Below are 17,916 nucleotides of genomic sequence, written 5' to 3' on the forward strand. Positions count from 1 at the left end.
TCCCTTCCCATCATTTAATGGAGATGCTGCTGTAACTGGATCTGACATTGCCAAGAAAGAAACCAGATGTGGGTAGCAGGCAAACGGCTCTGGTGCTTTATACGTAAGTATACACAGAGAGATAAACAGATAAATATACACACACACAAACACATTTAATTAGTATCAGACAACAAGCAATTTGAAACTTGCCCCTCTTGCCCAAGGGTGGCAGAGTTCAAGTCTTACTACAGTTCTCTTGTGCCTGCAACAAGCAGATGTGGGAAACACAGCTGAGGTACAAACACTCAGCTGGAGTCAGGGCTCTGGAGTCCCCTCTGCCAGTAAAATGACCCTTTGGGCATGACAGTCTGTAACATTTTGAAAGAAAGGGAAAGGTTCTTGCAAGGAGGTTTTAGCCCCTTTTCCTTAGGAAGACGGGAGAGTGTCACAGCATGCAGCTGTCTGATGGCACTTCTTTTATTTGAAATTTTTTTCTGGCATTCCTTGGCCTATTCCAGTGTCAAAGCCTGATGGGCATTTCTGTGGGAACATTATTGTCCTGCCATTGCCAAACTACAACACCTTGAGTAACTAAATTCACATCCTAAGACCTAGTGTTAGGTACAAATTGCTTCTCTCCTCCCTTGCAACAACCACCATTTTGTTCTCCTGAACCCCTTATATGAGCCTGATTTGAGCCCTGATGGGAGACAGACATTTGACCCCTGAATGGACAAACACCATGACACCTCTTGTGCCTTACCATCTTTTTTTAGGATAACATCCCTGCCTTTGTGCTTCCAGATGATGGTAGGAGGCAGCGAGCTGACCACATCACACACAATCACAGCATCATCCCCTTCCTTGAATTCCTGAGGAGTGGGAGCATTCTTGAACATCAGCTTTTCTGAAAACAATGGAAGCAGAAAGTCACTGCAGCTTTCTCAGCAGACCTCAAGCTGTCCTCCTGACTCAAGCCTGAGGAAAGCAAAGAAACCCCAGAGGACACGTTCTCTGGAAATCCTCATGTTCCAGAGGGGAGGATAAAGGTGTGCCTGACTCAATGCACTGCATTGCAACACAGGAGCCCCGTTTGCCAGCCCTGCCTCCCAAGCACATCATGACGCCAAATCGATACTCTACCTTGCTCAGCGATTTCTCCACACTGCAAAGAGAAAATGTGAACTTGGAACTGCTCAGCTTCCCACCAGGAAGGGGAGGAGCTGATAACATGGCTCTGCTGGACAACATGCTGATGACTTATTATAACCCTTCTGAATGTGTGATCCTCTTTACTGAAGACTAGTCTTATCTCATAGCATGTCTGTCATCCACAAAAGCTGCTCTCTCTGCTTACTCCTCCCAGACATTTATGATGCACTAGAATCTTCTCCTTCTACCCCTCGCCCCCTTGTCTTTCAAACGAATTTAAGCAGTAGACATGCTGGTAATGCCCTGACAGACCAAGGTCCTAGTTCTCACTTTCCCCTCAAAACCAAGAAAGGAGAAGGCGGCTGCATCTTCTTAACATCCCCTTTCTTTTCACCCTCCTTCTTCCCCCTTAAAAATAGCCTTTTCTAGGAAGGTAAAATGGTTGCCTCCCTAATCTTGCCTCATACATGTGCAAGGTAGACCAGAAAATAGCCTCGGAGTCGCTCTCTTACGGAAAATTTTCACATTGACGGTGGCCTCGGAGTCTCCCTCCTCCACGCTACTGACAACACATTTATAGATGCCAGCATCATCAATGTTGGCGTTGTAGATGGTGAGGGTGGAGGAGAAGTCATCATTTCGCACCACTGAGATGCGCTGTTGGTTCGGCGTCAGCTTCTCACCATTAGGGGAAAACCAGGAAATGTCTTTGTATTTGGCCTCCCCTGCCACTAGGGACAAAAACAGAGCAAATTGAAATGAGTTCCCAACAAATCTGCACAGAGGGAATAAATACAACCAGTAGCACTATGCGGAAGACTGACCCTCTGGTACCCAAGAAACAAGCAAAGAAAAATCTCTCTCACAGCACTGTGAAGCTGCTGTCCTGCAAAAATGGTATTAGGTTGGTTTTCTTACATAAAAGAATACACTCATTTTAGCCCAGAATGGCCATCTATGTATTCTGGGATCCCATGTCCCCGTCCCTCCACTACGCAGATCAGCCTGAGAAATAAAAATCTCTTCCTGCTTCAGCTCCATCATGTTTTCAATAAATACCCGTATTTGCAGAGTGGGCTATTTTGCCTACCAAAATGGCGACATTGCTGTCCCAGCAGTTCTGGCATGGATCAGCTTAAGCCTCCTGCTGCATCCAGTACAAATCAGAACTGTTATTAAGTGGTTCCAGGCTGTCTCTTTCTTGCAGCTCACATCTCTGCATTCCTCAGTGTGGCTTTGTTATTTGGGACAAACTCCTATTATTGGAGAGGCTTTAATTGATCCCACAGTTTTCTGAACGCAAATATCATCACAACAGCACTTGCTTAGAGTATACTTTCCTTTTTAAAGCACTGGCATTAACAAATTGCTCTGCAGTATAAGCACTCCTGGATCAGATGACCTCATTGCTTGTCCCAGTCAGTATGGTCCTGGGGAAGTGTGGTCCTCTGATGGCATTTTGCTCCCAAAGCTCACTATAGCTTCAGGATGCTATCATGTCAGCGCTCCCACATACTATTTCCTCCCATTAGAAACCAGGCCAGATGCTTTCAGGAGAACCTCTGAAGGGGACATGTGGATGCTAATTCGGAAAATGCCATAAAATTGTAGGACCCGCTTTGGGGCACACAGATTGTGTCAGCACTGCACCACATTGTGCAGGAGAACAGCCTGGGGCAGTTGGTGGCCTGAACAAACAGTAAATTGTGTCACAGGAAATGCAGGTTTTCAGCAGCATTAAAATCCTTAGTTGCAGAGGTAACAACTCTCAAGTCACCTAGCACTCATTACTGCTGTTAGCAGTTGATTAGAGAAATAATTTGGAAAAACAACAAGTGAAATTCTAAATTCAAAACATCAAAGAGCTGTGGAATGATGCAAGGTGCCATTGTTGTGGCTATTGCTCAAGCTTAGAGACAATACTTCAGTACCAGTTTTTTCATTTTAAAATCCGTTTGCTGGAGTTGCTTTCTGTCGCTGGATCTCAAGGGAGAATGCATTTACTGTTTCCAGTAAACAGCATGTGTTGCCTTTGCTACTCAGTCTTATAAACCATAAGGGCATATGAGAAAGAAAGAGCAAGAGGATCTTGCAGCTAGATTTGGTACTGGAGCTTTTATCCCGGAGTTAATACATTGATTGACCTTCCCAGCAAACCCAGATGAGACAACTTATGCCATAAGCCATCACTCACCTTGACATAAGAAGAACTTAGATTCTCCAACACTGATCTCCCCCTGGCTTGGAACAATGTCCACTTGTAGAGAGGCTGGAAAAGAAATGAGCGTGTGAAGATGGTTAGACAATAGGCATAGTCTTCAGCAAAAAAAGCTTTGCCAGCTTTCCAATCCCCGTGGCTCCTTTACTCATCCAATGGAACAGCATAGGGTGGAGTGTTCTTGGCTTCCTGAGCGTTGCTCTTTATCAGTATTTATCTGATTGTGCAGTGCCATGGACCCCTGAGGACTCAAAAGAAGTTGCTAACATTCAGACTTGCTTCCAGCCCTTTACAAAACCACATGGAATGATACAGAAAAGGCTGATTTACGTCCAAATCTCTACCACACTGCAATACTAGGGAGCGCACTTGGTGTGCACACCAGAACATCAAGCAGCCTGTAAGGACTCCTCTGAATTCAAACTGGAACTGGCTGAAAGGCCTATCCTGGCAGCAAATACAAATTATCTTCGCTTTGGAGACTTCTTGTTGCTTTGTGATACCGTATTCATACAAGCCCCGGTTGCCAACCATCACAAATGCAGAGTGGGAGTCACTGGCATACTCTGGGTCCTTGATCTTCCTTCATCTCCTACTCTGATCTTCTCAGAAACCTAGTCCAAACAGCCAGCAAATCAGAGATATTTATGGCAGACAGAGCACACCTGGATTAGGAAGGAAACTTCCTCCAGTATATACTGACAAGGACCAGTGAGAGTTTGCAATTTTTGCCTTCACAGTACTGACTGAGACTTGCTTCCACGTTCATACCGACACGTTTCACCTAACTCCCTCCTACTGCAGAGGTGAAAATATTAGCAATACTTTGGTCTCTTCCACTGTCTTCTCATGGAGTATCATCAGTGCTTTGGCTTTTATGTTAGCATTTTTTAGTTGTTGTTTTCTTGAGTTTTTTTTTTTTTTTTTTTAAAAAGACACTGAAGGTGTTTTGGCAGCAGAGATGGAACAGATGTTCCGTGGACCTGAGCGAAGCATCTGTTACATGCTTGTCTGGAATTGAGGGAGCCTGGAGTCAGTGAAAGATATTGTACCTGCTGTGCTCCCTACAACTGAACCCAGCACAGCCTCAAAGGAAACATTTAAAAATAATCCAAGTTAGATAATAATTCCTCTCTCACCTTCCTTGTACTTTTCAATGAAGTACACGTTGCCCTTCTAGCTCCTGCATTCAGCCTGTTTTATTTCTGGGTAATCTAATTTCTCTCAACTATACCACTTTCATATAATTCAATCCCAAACAGAAGTGCAAGTACAAAGAGCCAAATATAGTAAAAGGCTAAAGGTTAATTAGATTCAGTGCAGTGAGGACTAAATAGCCTACTTCTATAGGGTCATTGTTGTTGTTCTTTTTCTCCAAATCTTTCCAACATCTGAATTTTACATTTGGAATCATATTCTGGGGTGCTCTTCCTGGGAAGGTCTCTGCTGTATGGAATGAGTGCAAAGGTATTACGAAGAGAACAAAGATCTTAAATGTCTCAAATCCAGACCTCTCAGTTCCTTCAGACCAGATTTCTGCTTTGCAGTACTATCCAAAACATTTATCTTTCCGCATTACAATGGAATTAGATTTGAGCACAGACAATATTACAAACTCAATTAATGTCTTTGGGCAACAGCTGCAGCAATGTGCAGTGATGCAAATACTCCAGAATGACATGACAGTAGTTTCCAATAGGAACGCTCCAGAAGCTGGGGGCATCAGCAAGAGACAGGCACTTTTTAATAATGGGACCTTTTTACAGCATTTTCAAATTATCAACTAAACTGTCTTTTACGATCTCCTCTTCGGCATGTGAGTGATAGCTCCTGTTTAGAAATTAAATTTACAGAACCAAGAATGCTTAGTCTCACCCAAATGAGAACAATTTATTAAGGAACATTTAGAGCTCCTGGGTGAACAGTTAAATGTTTGTTAAAGTTCAGAGGCTCCAACACTTCTCACCTTCACTCAGAAAGTAAAAAAGAAAGGCCAACATTGACAACAGAAGTCTGAAGTTCAGTTTTTGAATCTGTATTTAGATATCTTAATTAAAAATTGGGCTTTCAAGAATAACCAACCTCTCCGAGCAGCTCTCTAAGAAGTAGGGCAAAACTCCTACCTCAATACCTAAGCACAGCTTAGGAGCCTACATTTGGAGTCCCACTACTGAAAAAACCCGTATTTTTCCCTCATTTATTTACAAAAGTGAAACTGAGTAGCACTTAACGGACAAAGGAGAAGGAATACACCATTTTGGAAGGGTCACCAGAAACCAAAAGCAAAAAGTCAAAGATGCTGAGTCTATTAAAACAATCGTGTTTTAGTACAGTAAGGGGAGAATCAACAATCACAGCAAAGCAAGTTAGACAGCCAAGATGAAAGCTAACCAGGTTTCTGGTCTGTGTTGTGTATAGTCCAGTATGACTACTTATTTTCCGATTTGAATTACATTGGTACTAAAGAAGTGAGAAAGGAAAGCATACCTCCCCATTTTCATGTTCATTTACAATCAGCCTTCCACAATGCATATCCAAGCATGCCCAATGCCCGTTTCCCCCAGCAACATCACTGCCTTCTTCACAGCATAAATTATGACCCATTAGGCAGAAAATGTAATTGGATTCTGGCTTTCCTCCAGCTACAGCTTAATACTGCAGCAGCTCTGTGGCCTAACAAGTCCAGGTCGAGTATGAATTTCAAGTGGCCAAAATGAATAGGTTTTATTTCGAAACTGCAGCCGTTAGCTCGCAGAAAACAATCACCTTAATCGAGCTATTCCTCTACCCCACGCAGCCAGAGTACTTCTCAGCAACTTGACTGAAAATGCTTCATCTGCCACCTTCTGTATTTTCATGTTGTAGCACATGAAAACCCCTCTCCCAGAGCAGCTAATTTTACCCCCAGACCACAGAGGCATTAGTTCTGGCTGCCAAACACACCTGGGTTTTTAAGAAACAAACAGGTTTTCATTTCTGAAGCAGTGTGTGTATGTGCCAACGGCAACATTCCTTACAGTACTCGGGAAACGGACATACGGACTGTGGGGGTTGGACATCACTTATATAGCTATACACAGAATGAAGCAGCACTGCCTGCCGTCATCAAAAAAGGATGTAAATAGTAGGATTTTCTGATAAGGTGTCTGAGCGCATTTCTTTAGCCAACAACCATTCTGACACAGCATTTCTTGTCATAAGTAAACTGGAAGCAATTAATCAGAGCCAGTGGAGCTCCGCAAAGGATAATTATAGTACAAGGTCTGTGCCACTTTTCTAGTGTTACTCTCACCAGATTTTTGCAGGCTAGACTGATAAATGCTAGTATCCTATCTCAAAAGACTGGGATACAGCAGTAAACAGAAACGACCCAGCCGAGATTCAGTTGAAACCAGAGCTTGCGAGTACTGTGTGTTCTAGTTCTGGCTAACGTTTGCAGGTATGGCTGTACGCCTTGCCTAGCCAAGAGGCTTTCATAAGGAGGGGACATTAAAGTATCCCTTGATCTCTCCAGTAATGGCAAGGGCCTTATTACAGCCCCTCTTGGCCTGTCCAAGATGCTCTTCTGAGCCCTGCACTCTTTATCTACTGGGGACACAATGAAGCTGTGACTGAATTCTCCCTCAGCACTGCCTTGGAGAACGAGAGCAGCCCAAGGAAGGGCATTTAGACTAGTTATCAACTTTCTACTCAGCCAAGCACCGCTAGCAAACAGTGGGGTGCTGGTAAAATGCCTTTGAGCTAACTGAGATCTAGTAAATTCATACATTCTTCCCCCCTCCTTCTTTTTGCCACACTACACTATATAAATATACCAATGGACCTCTTTTACACTTTTGAGAGTTGCTGCATGCTGGGAAGGCAGTGGCAAAGGCTGGGGTTATTAATTACTTTCATTCCATTCTCAGGTGCTTTCTGTTACAGCTAGAAATGAGAAAAAAGGCTCTGTGTAAAGCATTGAACTTTTCATCACCTCAGAATTCAGCATCTGTTCTCTACCTTACATCTTTTTTATGCAGTCTGTGCCACAGTAGATGCAAAAATAGGAGGAAATCACACAACCAGGAAACATTTTACTGTAAATACAGCCAAAAGGGCCAGGCAAGAGATCTAAGCCCAGGCAACAGGGCAACAGCGTCCAGCTGTCAAGATTTTCCCTTACTTTTTTTAAGGGCTCAACTCCTTCTATGCATTTAAGTAATGAGCAGGCTTTCAGGAGAATGAAACCTAGAAACCACCCTTGGGACACAGGAAGGCAAAACCTTTTGGAGTCTTAGAAACAAAAGAAGGAAGGACATCCTTGGTTACACCTCATTCAGTCAGTGCTCCCTCTGCTCCACCAGCAGCAAAGTTATCATTAAATCTCCTAATTACTGGCCTAAGTAATAGAATTTCTGGAAAGGTTATGCAGAGGAGCAGCAATTCCTTCACCAATAGTCCCCCTGTATGTCAGCACAGTCCCTTCAACCATGACACGAGGGAGGCAGAGAGGAAACCTCCTGATGTTACTGCTAGCACTGGAAATGCACTTTTCAAACCTAGCAATTACCATGACACAGAAACTGTGACCTTGTGAGCAGTAGGAACCAGAGAGCCAGTATTAACAGATCTACTTCACACTACACTTCAGTTTCTTTAATCTAATACCAGGAACAAGATGCTGAAGTACCCTGTGAGAGGATCAGGTAAGTCAGATGCACGCTGTGTATCTTGTGACTTTTCTTGAAGGAGACTGCTGCAACATAGCATTGTATTTGCATCACTGACAGCTTAAGGCCTAGTTAATCCTTTTTACAAGAAAATACTAACCTGAGAAATCTTCTCATTGACAGACAGATCCATGAGAAGACTCCTGCTAACCAGACTTCAAGAGCTGACTTGAGCAGGTTACATCACACAAACCTCTGATACAAGCAGAAAAGCAGTGTGATTGCTGCCTCCGTACTAAACACAGTAACTTCATTATTGCCTTGTTCATCCACTAGCAATCCATATGCACTGTTACATACCCTTTCATCATATTTAAAACATGTTATCTCTGTGCAGCATACAAAACAACCAGGCTGCCCCTCAAGCATGTCTTTTCAAGGGGCTCAGCAATATACAGTATTCTGTTCACAGTGTTTGAAGAAAACCAACAGAACTCGGCAATTTGCTGCACATTAGGAAACGGGACTGATTTAGAAAGTGCACACAGGTAACCGTGTGGCAGATCACATGCTACAAGCTCATCCCACAGTGGTACTTTGCTCACATGTCCATGGTCCTGGGTCACTGTCGTGGTGCTGGGACAACCTGTGCATTTCTATTTTAAGATGCTCTCCCTGCTTTCATCTCTCCTCTAGTATTCATTTACTTCCCTCAAAGGACAAGCTGTAAAAACAAACAAAAAAGGCCTCCCCTCAAATGCTTATTCTAAGAGAGAGAGCACTGACACACATGAGTCCATGCCCTTTACACCTGATTTACCTTACCCCAGAAAAACTGCATAAGGCCAGCGTCATTCAACAAACTGCTGCTGTCAGAAGCACTGATTTGGTCTTTCAAGATGTCAGTGTCTTGTTGAACACTGCTATTAAACAGCGACAAGGTGACAGTCACTGGCAGGTGGTGCTATAGTTACTAAGCTGGTTTGGGAAATAGTGCAGAGTATCAGTAGCAGTGCTAGGCTGGCCCTGGAATGGCAGACTGGAATTACTATAGTGTGCTCTACTTTTGAGGGTACCTGCTACTCTTGCCTGTTCTGCTTATTTAGTGTCCTGTACAGAAGGTGAATTACAGAGCTTCCATCCAAGCAAGGAATACTTCCTCTAATTCTTTTGACCCAAGAGGGACACTCTCCAGAGTTTATATTCTCTGCATACCTATATTGGACATATCTGAAAACACACAGGCACAGCTTTAGATGTACATACTGATACTATGAGACTGTGTTCTGCACCAACACAAAGCTACACTTAGATCCTACTACTAAGCTGACAGAAATGGGGGATCTTTAGCAGCAGCAGCTTCCAAAATGGTATCCAATACTTTCATTACCCTCTAAACATAGAGGGCTGGGCATAGCAGATTTCCTATAGCAACCCATCCATCCTATCAAGAGCACTCTTGCAGGACTTTATAGAATTATCTGTGCATTTGTCTCAGCTTTTTTGTAATTTAGGACATTAAGGTCACAAAGTATCTCAACAGGCATCATCATTATTTTTCTCCAAGTTGCTAATGTTGTAGCAAGCTTGGACAGAGCAACTCCATAAACTGAATCTTTATTCAAAGGCACAAGTCACGTACTGAGGAGTTCCCTAATTTGCAGTGACACAGCAGTGCTGAAGTACAACAGGGCTTCCATTCATAGAATCATAGAATCGTTTAGGTTGGAAAAGACCTTTCATACACAAGTAGCTCCTCCAGGAAGGAGTATCTGTTTACCCACCTACAAGAAACACGTTGCTGAAAAGATTCACGTTTCTTTAGTCACAACAGGAGGGACTTCTCATATCTGGTAACTGGCTTCATGATGTGAAGCATATGGCTAAGAATAAGGATACATAACTATACAGATCATAAAAGTAAAAGCAAATGAACTATTCAAAATAGACAACACTGAGCCAGAGAGGCACATAGGATGGCTTTATTCTGGGAGAATGCATGAACCTGCAGTTACGGCACTAGCTGAGGCTTTCAAGATTTATCTTGGACTCCCTGTGTGGCACTAGACAAGTCACTTTCAATCAATGACTAGTCCCCAGCTATGGTAAACAGTAAAAGCTTCTTCTCCATGGCACAAAGGCAATAGGAAAGACCATGGCAATAAGGTGAAGATTATGAGAATTCATACCTGCCCCAAACTCTGATTTTGTTTATGAAACTAGAAGGAGAAGCATATCTGACACATTCAAGGCTGTTGACCCACTATTCAAGTCCTCTCCAGCACTGCTGCATCTAAGCCGTAAGAATGTCAATATAATATTTAAAGATTCCTTGAAACAGACTGCGGTGTCCATGTGTACTGTACACATTACATCTCAAGCTATTTACTTTCCTACATTAGCTGTCTCTAGGAAAGGTCAAACCCCTATACTTTGCTAAATACACTCAAATACAGGCAATGCTTTCCAGGCCACCAAGAATTACTCGGTGGCAACACCATCCTTAGAAAACAGCTCTTATAAATCAAAGAGGTATCTAAGAAGTGGCAGGTAAGACAAATATGCACTGCAATCTCCGTATTAACCATCTGGCCAGAAGAATTATTAGCTTTTAAGGTTGGGGAAGTAAGAGAAGCTTCTTTTTTTTCCTAACTGCTCAACACCTTAGGCAGCACAAATAACCCTCTTAAAATCCAGAACCTGAAAAATTACTTGCCTATCTTCTTCACAGCTGCTACTGGCTGCTATGAACTTCTGCAAAACAAGACCAAAATAAGCACATCCACTGCCTGCCCTTTATCATTTCATTAGAAAAACAGACACCATGATTACTGGCTGCATTACGTACCTCACTGTCCACATGCGTTTTTGTGCATTAGACATTTAGACTTCCCCTATGTTTCAGGGTCTTTCTGCAGCACGGTAGAAGCCAGTACAACCTTCTGGTCTTCTCTTATCTGCAGATACACAACTGCTTAACAGTACAGACATGATTTTGCTCTCAATGTAACAGCTGCATAGGTTCCTAAATGTTCTTTCTCTTGTACTTCTCAAGAGTTTCTCAGCATCCTGATAAATGTGAAGTAAAAACAGGTTGTCAGTTAATATTTCAAACAATGAAAAATATTGTTCCTCCTCCAAGCCTTATTTTACCAGCGAACCCAGTGTCAGTGAAAAATCACTAGGCTCAGCGGGTGACCTGCAGTGAAATACAAAAGATACCAGCATTGCATTGTTTCAGGCCAATTTAGATAAATCATTTTGCATTTTCCTTCTCTGACCATTAATGCAGGTAATTTCAAATACATCTTGAAGTAGTACTTAGTAGCTTTGTATTAAAAAAGAAAAAATAACCATAGGTACACAGTTAACAAAAGGCAGGTTTTGTTAATTTTAGTCTGCCATTACTAGCAGGTGTGCAGGATTAGATAAGCAGGGCTGCCTTCTGAGGCACACACAACAGGTATTTTGTCCTTTTCCCTTTGGGTAATATCCCTAAGTACAGTTTTCTCCTCCATACTGCCATGATTTTCCACCACAGCCCATATAGGCAAAGGTCCTTCTTCATATTCACAACTGAAGGCACCATAGATTGATTCCCTGCAGTCTCAGTGCTGACAGAAATTACGTCAACATTCACAATCACATTTTAATTTCTAATACAGAGTGCTCTGCTCAATAGCTGCTACTCTTTTGCATGGTATTTAAGGAAGCCACTAATACACTGGTGTTATCAACAAAGCTCCCAGTTATATTTGCCAGACACATACAACAGGGGTTCTGCTGCAAGATCATTTATACAAGCAACCAACAGCAACACATGCTGAAGAAATTTTATATATAATCGATTTTGGCACTTAGCAATCCAACTCCTTTTACCTTCTGACTAGTATATAGTCCCAGCTTTTGATGAGTTTGGATGGTCAGGCTTCTAAATAATCCAGGTGCTTTTGCACACACTGTGCTGCAACTATCCATTTCACTTCTTGCAGAACTAGAGCTTTAAATTCCCAGAGAATGTAACTCAAAAAAGATATCGTAGATATCATGGCTACTACGTTTTGTATTGGTAGCTCCCCACTACCGTAAAACCTAATAATTATGGTGTCTTTCAGCTTCATAAACATCAGCGTCCTTTCTTGTAAGATGATGTCAGCATAGGAAAGAAGTAATTTCCACTTGCAGTTATATGGTGTCCTGTCAGTGTAAGGACATTTTGAGAAGCTCCCCGTATGGCTATAATGAAGTGACAGCTTGCAGCTTTGGTGATGGAAACAGCAAGGAGGCGGCAGTGACAAGCATGATAAATTCACCTGTGCTGACGAGATACTGCTATTACATGGGAACACATCACAAGGGAAGTGTTAACTGCTTGCTGGGTTGGGCTCCAGAGTTGACCTTGCACTCTCCCCTACACCACTGCCCAGTGGCCCGGCTGAAGTCAGAGAGGCAAGGTGGTGTTACACTTGCATTTTCAATGAGATCGTGACTACAAGGGACATACTCGTTGACAGCCAGGATGGGGGTTCACGATATCCCAGCCAAATGAATCAAACCTCTCTTTTCTCTTTTTTCTTTTTTTTCCTTGCCTTTTTTTCCCCTCTTCAGTGCGGCAAGATTTTTAAAATGTATTGATTTTTTTGAATGGGGGAACTGTATGACCAGACTGTCGCCTCCCTGCTTGCACTGGGTGAGGTATTCTTTTCTGTCAAAGCAGTTTTACAAAATCAGCTTTGTTAAACAGATTAAGGAGAAGGACAGGAGACTCAGTCGCAGTTGCAAGCAAGCCACACACCTGAAGAAAGGAAGAAGTAAAATAGATCTTTTGGAGATAGGTGTGCAGCACAAAAGCAGAGGAACTTTGTTCTTTCACGTGACGGTGAAAAAGGAACAGGCACAGACCAAAAAAGGACACACCTTGAGCTCACCCAATTTACAGCAGCACAACAGAAACGTCATCTGCACCAGAGAAAGCCCTAGCCCACCCATTCCTTCCCTGGCGTCCCCTGACAGTGCAGAGCCACCCTGCCGCACGCTGCAGCCCCAGCCTGTCCTAGGAGCAGCATAACCACGTGCCAGCCGCACACTTGTAGGGCAGAATGCCGCATCACCTGCCACATATTTACAGCCTAATATACCAAAACCAAATTATTTAGATGCTGCTTCTGCTGCTGCCTATAAGATACCACATGTTCACAGGCAGGAAAAGACACCCTGGCATTCCTACACAGCTCAACCCCCTCATCCATTTAGGGGAGACGGAAATTACCTGTCTGGGCCTGGCTAGTGATCATCTGCACTCCAGTCTGAGTGATTAGAAGCTGTCACAGTTGTCATGCATGGATGAAGTAACTCCATTGCCTTTTTCCACCCCACGCTCACATGAGAATTCTCCCCTTGCTGAGGGCTAAAGTACAATGATCAAAATGTAACCACAGTCTCAAGTGCTATTTTGCTCCAGTTTCCATTGGGATAGGAAACTCCTAGTGCTCATATATGCAGAAACACACCAAGGGGAACCTGCTGGACTACAGAACTGAGTACAAGCACTCCAGGCCAACTCCTCCTCAGAACTTCCTAGTGAGAGTCAATCTGCCTGCACTCATCTGCCTCTTCCCATCCTTTATTTGTCTTTAGGCAGCAACCACAGCATTTGTTTTGCATTTATACTGTGCCTAGCATAAGGGAATCCAAGATACTGCCCTATTCTTAGAAAGGGCCATAAGAACCTCAATGTCTGGCTGCTGTGCCTTTGCTTACAGCCAGTCAGCAATCACTCCCTGCAGAAAGACTTCCGATTGTTAATCACTAGGTGGAGCGAGCAATCATCTCGTAGTTGTTAAAGGCACAAAACATACTCTAAGAAATCTCAACATTTCTATTCTGCCATAGATGTTGAGAAGCAAAATTATACCTGGCTTTTTTCAGTCTCTCATGTTTTCTTCCAGTGGTGGTTCTCTGTAGGAGCCAAGAAAACAGATTGGATAGGCTGTGGGTCTGCTCCAGTCTGGAACCAGCCCTGGTTTTTGTTCCCAACGTGTTTGCAAACAACGTTAAGGCTTTCTCCTACAAACTGAGTTAACAAAGGGCTGGGAGGCAGACCCCTGATGATGAAATTAGGCACAAAAGAGTCCAGCTGTGTTTGTCCAGCAGCCTTCAGTCAGGGAAGCTGAAGATAACATCTGGAAATCAGGTATCATCTGAGAAGAAATGTTGCTCTGAATTATTCACATCAAACTCATTTGTACTTATTTTACAACAGGGAGAATTCAATCCTAATTGTTTCAACCAGCCTTTATCAGCAGAACAATTTGCTGACATCATAACCTGGATAAACAGGTTCATCATAACAATGAACTATGCCTTAAATTACACAAACAATTGCTCCCTACTTGCTACACTTTATTGCTTAGTATATGATCAAACTCACAAACCCAGCACTGCCACGGATTTTAATCACTACTTAATCGTTATTTTTGCTTTGCAGTTCAGGGAAACGGAGACTATTTTTTCCACTCTTCATTTAATAGACACTGTGAGCCCATTTGTATTCTGCTTCCAACTTCAAGCAATAAAGGCCTTTTTAGCATCACATAATAACTGCATTAAAAGGCCTCTTCATAATGACACAATAACACTTTTTATAGCTCTGCCCTCCCCCATATCTTTTATCTGGTTACAAAGTTCCCCAGCCCCCAAATAATGCTGAATAAGTCCCCATTGATTTGAAAAAACTCTGCTAATGCAACTTCCTGTTCATCTGTAGTTAAATATAATTAGTTTTGCGTTTCAACAAAAGAAATGAGCTCAAATCAAGCCATGATTTTGGTAACAGGCAGGGAGGATGTCTCCCCGCTGGGCTGAGACTGAGGCTAACACAGCAGGCTTTACCTGTTAAGTAAATAACATGCCACTTTAAGCAGAGGAAAGTGTGTTAATTGCCGGGTATTGGTTCTATATCGGTCTAAATTCAAAAGGACTCAAGTGAAGCAGAGTGTGAATGAACTGCAGTGAGCTGCAGTCACCCTTCTATATTAGAAGCAGGTAGGCTAATGCACACACTGCTCTTGAAGATCTATCTGGGGCCATGCAAACGGAATGTCTTGGGACACTAAATACACTTAACTACAGATCTGCATTAATGCAAATTTACTATGGGATTATATCCATCATGGCTCCCTAGGATAAATGTGAGTTCACACCCCCCCCCCCCCATCTTTCCTTTCCCATAAAACCATTACTCCTTTTGCCTTCCACCACTTTGCCACTGACCCTCAAGGTTCTGATTCGAACTTTGGAACTAAATAAGGACCTAAATTCTTTTGACTTCACAGCATGAATTGTTAGAATGTTCAGCATGTGCGACATGACAAGTCTACCACTTCTCTGTAGCTGAAAGAAGTGGGCTCTGAATCTACAGCAGGACACACTTGCACATGCAAGGTCGTCCGTCCCTCTATCCACATTTCCGGAGAGGCTCTTGCCAGAACAATTTCATATCTTTGTACTTGCTTTTGGAAAAGATGCAAGCTTCAGGACAGCTCATCTCAAGCAAAGACAGGAGACACCAACTGCAACCCAGGACCTGGCTAAGCCACTATCAGCAGAATTTTTCACTCTTCTGACAGAGCTTGTCTATCTCCTCAACAAGACTCAGGGCTCAAAGCCAAAGGTCTGGCTTCTCTACTTTATCCAGCTGCCATCTTTGTTATATAAGAATTTGTCAATGGGTTTGGAAAATCCACACTAGAAATTACTCTTTGGTGGGTATCTGTAGAAAACTAACCTCAGCAACAAACGCTGGTAGATTCTACACGAATTTTCTGTCTTCTCTATTAACTTTAAATCAACACCTGTTGATCACATAACTCAGCTTTAGGGTGATGACAAATGGGGAGAGGAATCATCTCAGGTTCCCTCCCCATATTCACTCTCAACATTCTCTCAGCATAATAATATTACAAACTGAAACACTTACTGACGCACATTTCATTTCTAATCTGATCTGAAATGTCTCTGCTTATTAAAACTTCAAGCCTCAGGTCAGCCCAGAGACATGCCTCCACTCATCCAAAAGCTCACTCGAAATGTGGCAGGATTTTCAGTCTTTTGGCCACTGAGAAAAAGACTACAGACATGAGTGGAAAAAGAAAGGCAAAATAAAACTTGAACTTGACAATGAAACCCCAGCTATGCCTACAGCCAGATCAGGAAGAGGCACAAGTACTCACAGCACAATGGCAAAGTAGCTTCATGTCTGTGGGGCTGGAGATTAGGGAAGAAGGATATAGCACATCACGATCGGATGCCCTCAAGGAGAAACAATGCACAGTGTGTCTCAGCAGAGAAGCACGACACCTTCTGTACTGACAAACACCTATTTTTCACATCACTTTTGATATCTCAGAGTGAGCACAGACCAAGCATTCTCTGTACCACAAGCTGAGCATGCAACTGCAAATGACTGCAAAGTCCACAGTGACAGCACAGCTATCCAAAGACATCCCACTCCTACTCACTCGATCATACCTAATTCTCTTACGTCTCTCTGGAAATGCCCCCTTTCAAGACATAAATTTAAAGCCCTTCTGACCTTCCTAGGATGGAGACAAATTTAACTTTTTTTAGCACTTAGTGCCGACTGCGGCTATCCTGTTTACATACCATAAAGCCACCTTTATCCCACTACCCTTTCTGACTCCAGTGTTTCAAAAGAATATACACACCTGAAACCTTGCTCAATGGTCTGCATATTAAGGACGTATTTTCTAGCTCCTGCCAGCAGATTTATGACCTATGCATTTGTGTGGTGCTTCCACAAGATCTTCTGTTAACAGGATATTCTTAAATGACAGGCCATAGTAACACCAGCCTAAAGAGAAACCGGGGCAGGTTGTGGGGGCAGAGAAGATGCCAATATCTGAGGAAGGAGCATAAAGAAACATTCAAACCTTCATACTACCTGAGTACCATCTCCAAATGCTCTTTTAGGTACAGAATATTGATTCTTTCAGTGAATAAGTCTGAGGAGAGCATCCTGTTGATTTCACAGGAAGAACCCAAAAGTCTGTGTGGTCCAGACCAGAGAGGAGTACTCATATAGCTGGTTAGGGGAAAGGAAAACCCAATTCTAAGACCAGCTGGGATAGATATGTAATGATGCTGTGTTTCCCTGCCAAGGCATACTCGGGTTTCCTTAGCAGTCTTTATCTGCCTCTTCATGGTGTTCTAGGGCTGAATGAATTACTGTAATACAGCCACATCCCTATCTTTGTAAAGGCGCTTTCAGGAGATTAGATAAATAGGAGACAATGACATGTGTAATACTGAAAAGCAGCAAGAAAAACAAAGAACTACATGAAACAGAAATAAAAGAAAGAAAACAAAAAATAGTAGGATTGCATCTACTACAAGCTGTAAAACTTGCAATGGAGAGGGAAAGGGGAGGCAGCTATCCTACTCAACATTTGATCATCTCACTCTAGCACTAGGGGTCATTTAAGATTCTTGATAGGCAGTTATCTGTCTGTCAAGAGCTGTGAGCATTTAATCTATTTGTTTACCTTTTAAGTCCCATTATAGCTAAACTTCCCAGTTCTCAATGCTCTTCCCAATACACACTACCCTTGACTCTGAATACAGTTGGTGAACATGAACAGTATTTGCCTTTGAGGCAACAGAGTTCCTCCACTAGTAGAAATCCCTATCCTTATGCCGCTTCTATCACAGGTAACCTTCTGACAGTAGCAGCATATTTCTTTCTCCCCAAACCAGCAATCAGCCCCTAAGATTACAAAGACCTGTTGTAGCAACTCTCTGACAGTCCAGGCTCTCTACAAACAGCAGTTACATAGCATGCTATGAATTCATAATATGAACAAGCTGTGACTAATATCAGAATGGCAACTAAATAAG

The 17,916-nt window shown here is 42.7% G+C and overlaps 1 protein-coding gene across 1 annotated transcript in view; it reads right to left on the reverse strand.

The window, feature by feature from the left end:
• NCAM1 (neural cell adhesion molecule 1) overlaps window positions 1-17,916 on the reverse strand; it is a 147,160-nt gene that overhangs the window by 57,562 nt on the left and 71,682 nt on the right. The window contains exons 2-4 of the mRNA XM_059829712.1: window positions 3,329-3,403; window positions 1,647-1,865; window positions 746-889 (exon numbers count right to left, since the gene is read on the reverse strand). Coding sequence (XP_059685695.1) covers window positions 746-889; window positions 1,647-1,865; window positions 3,329-3,403 — 438 coding nt within the window. The remainder of the gene's footprint in view (window positions 1-745; window positions 890-1,646; window positions 1,866-3,328; window positions 3,404-17,916) is intronic.

Source organism: Gavia stellata, chromosome 26 (genome assembly GCF_030936135.1).
Source record: "Gavia stellata isolate bGavSte3 chromosome 26, bGavSte3.hap2, whole genome shotgun sequence".
Lineage (NCBI taxonomy): Eukaryota > Metazoa > Chordata > Aves > Gaviiformes > Gaviidae > Gavia > Gavia stellata.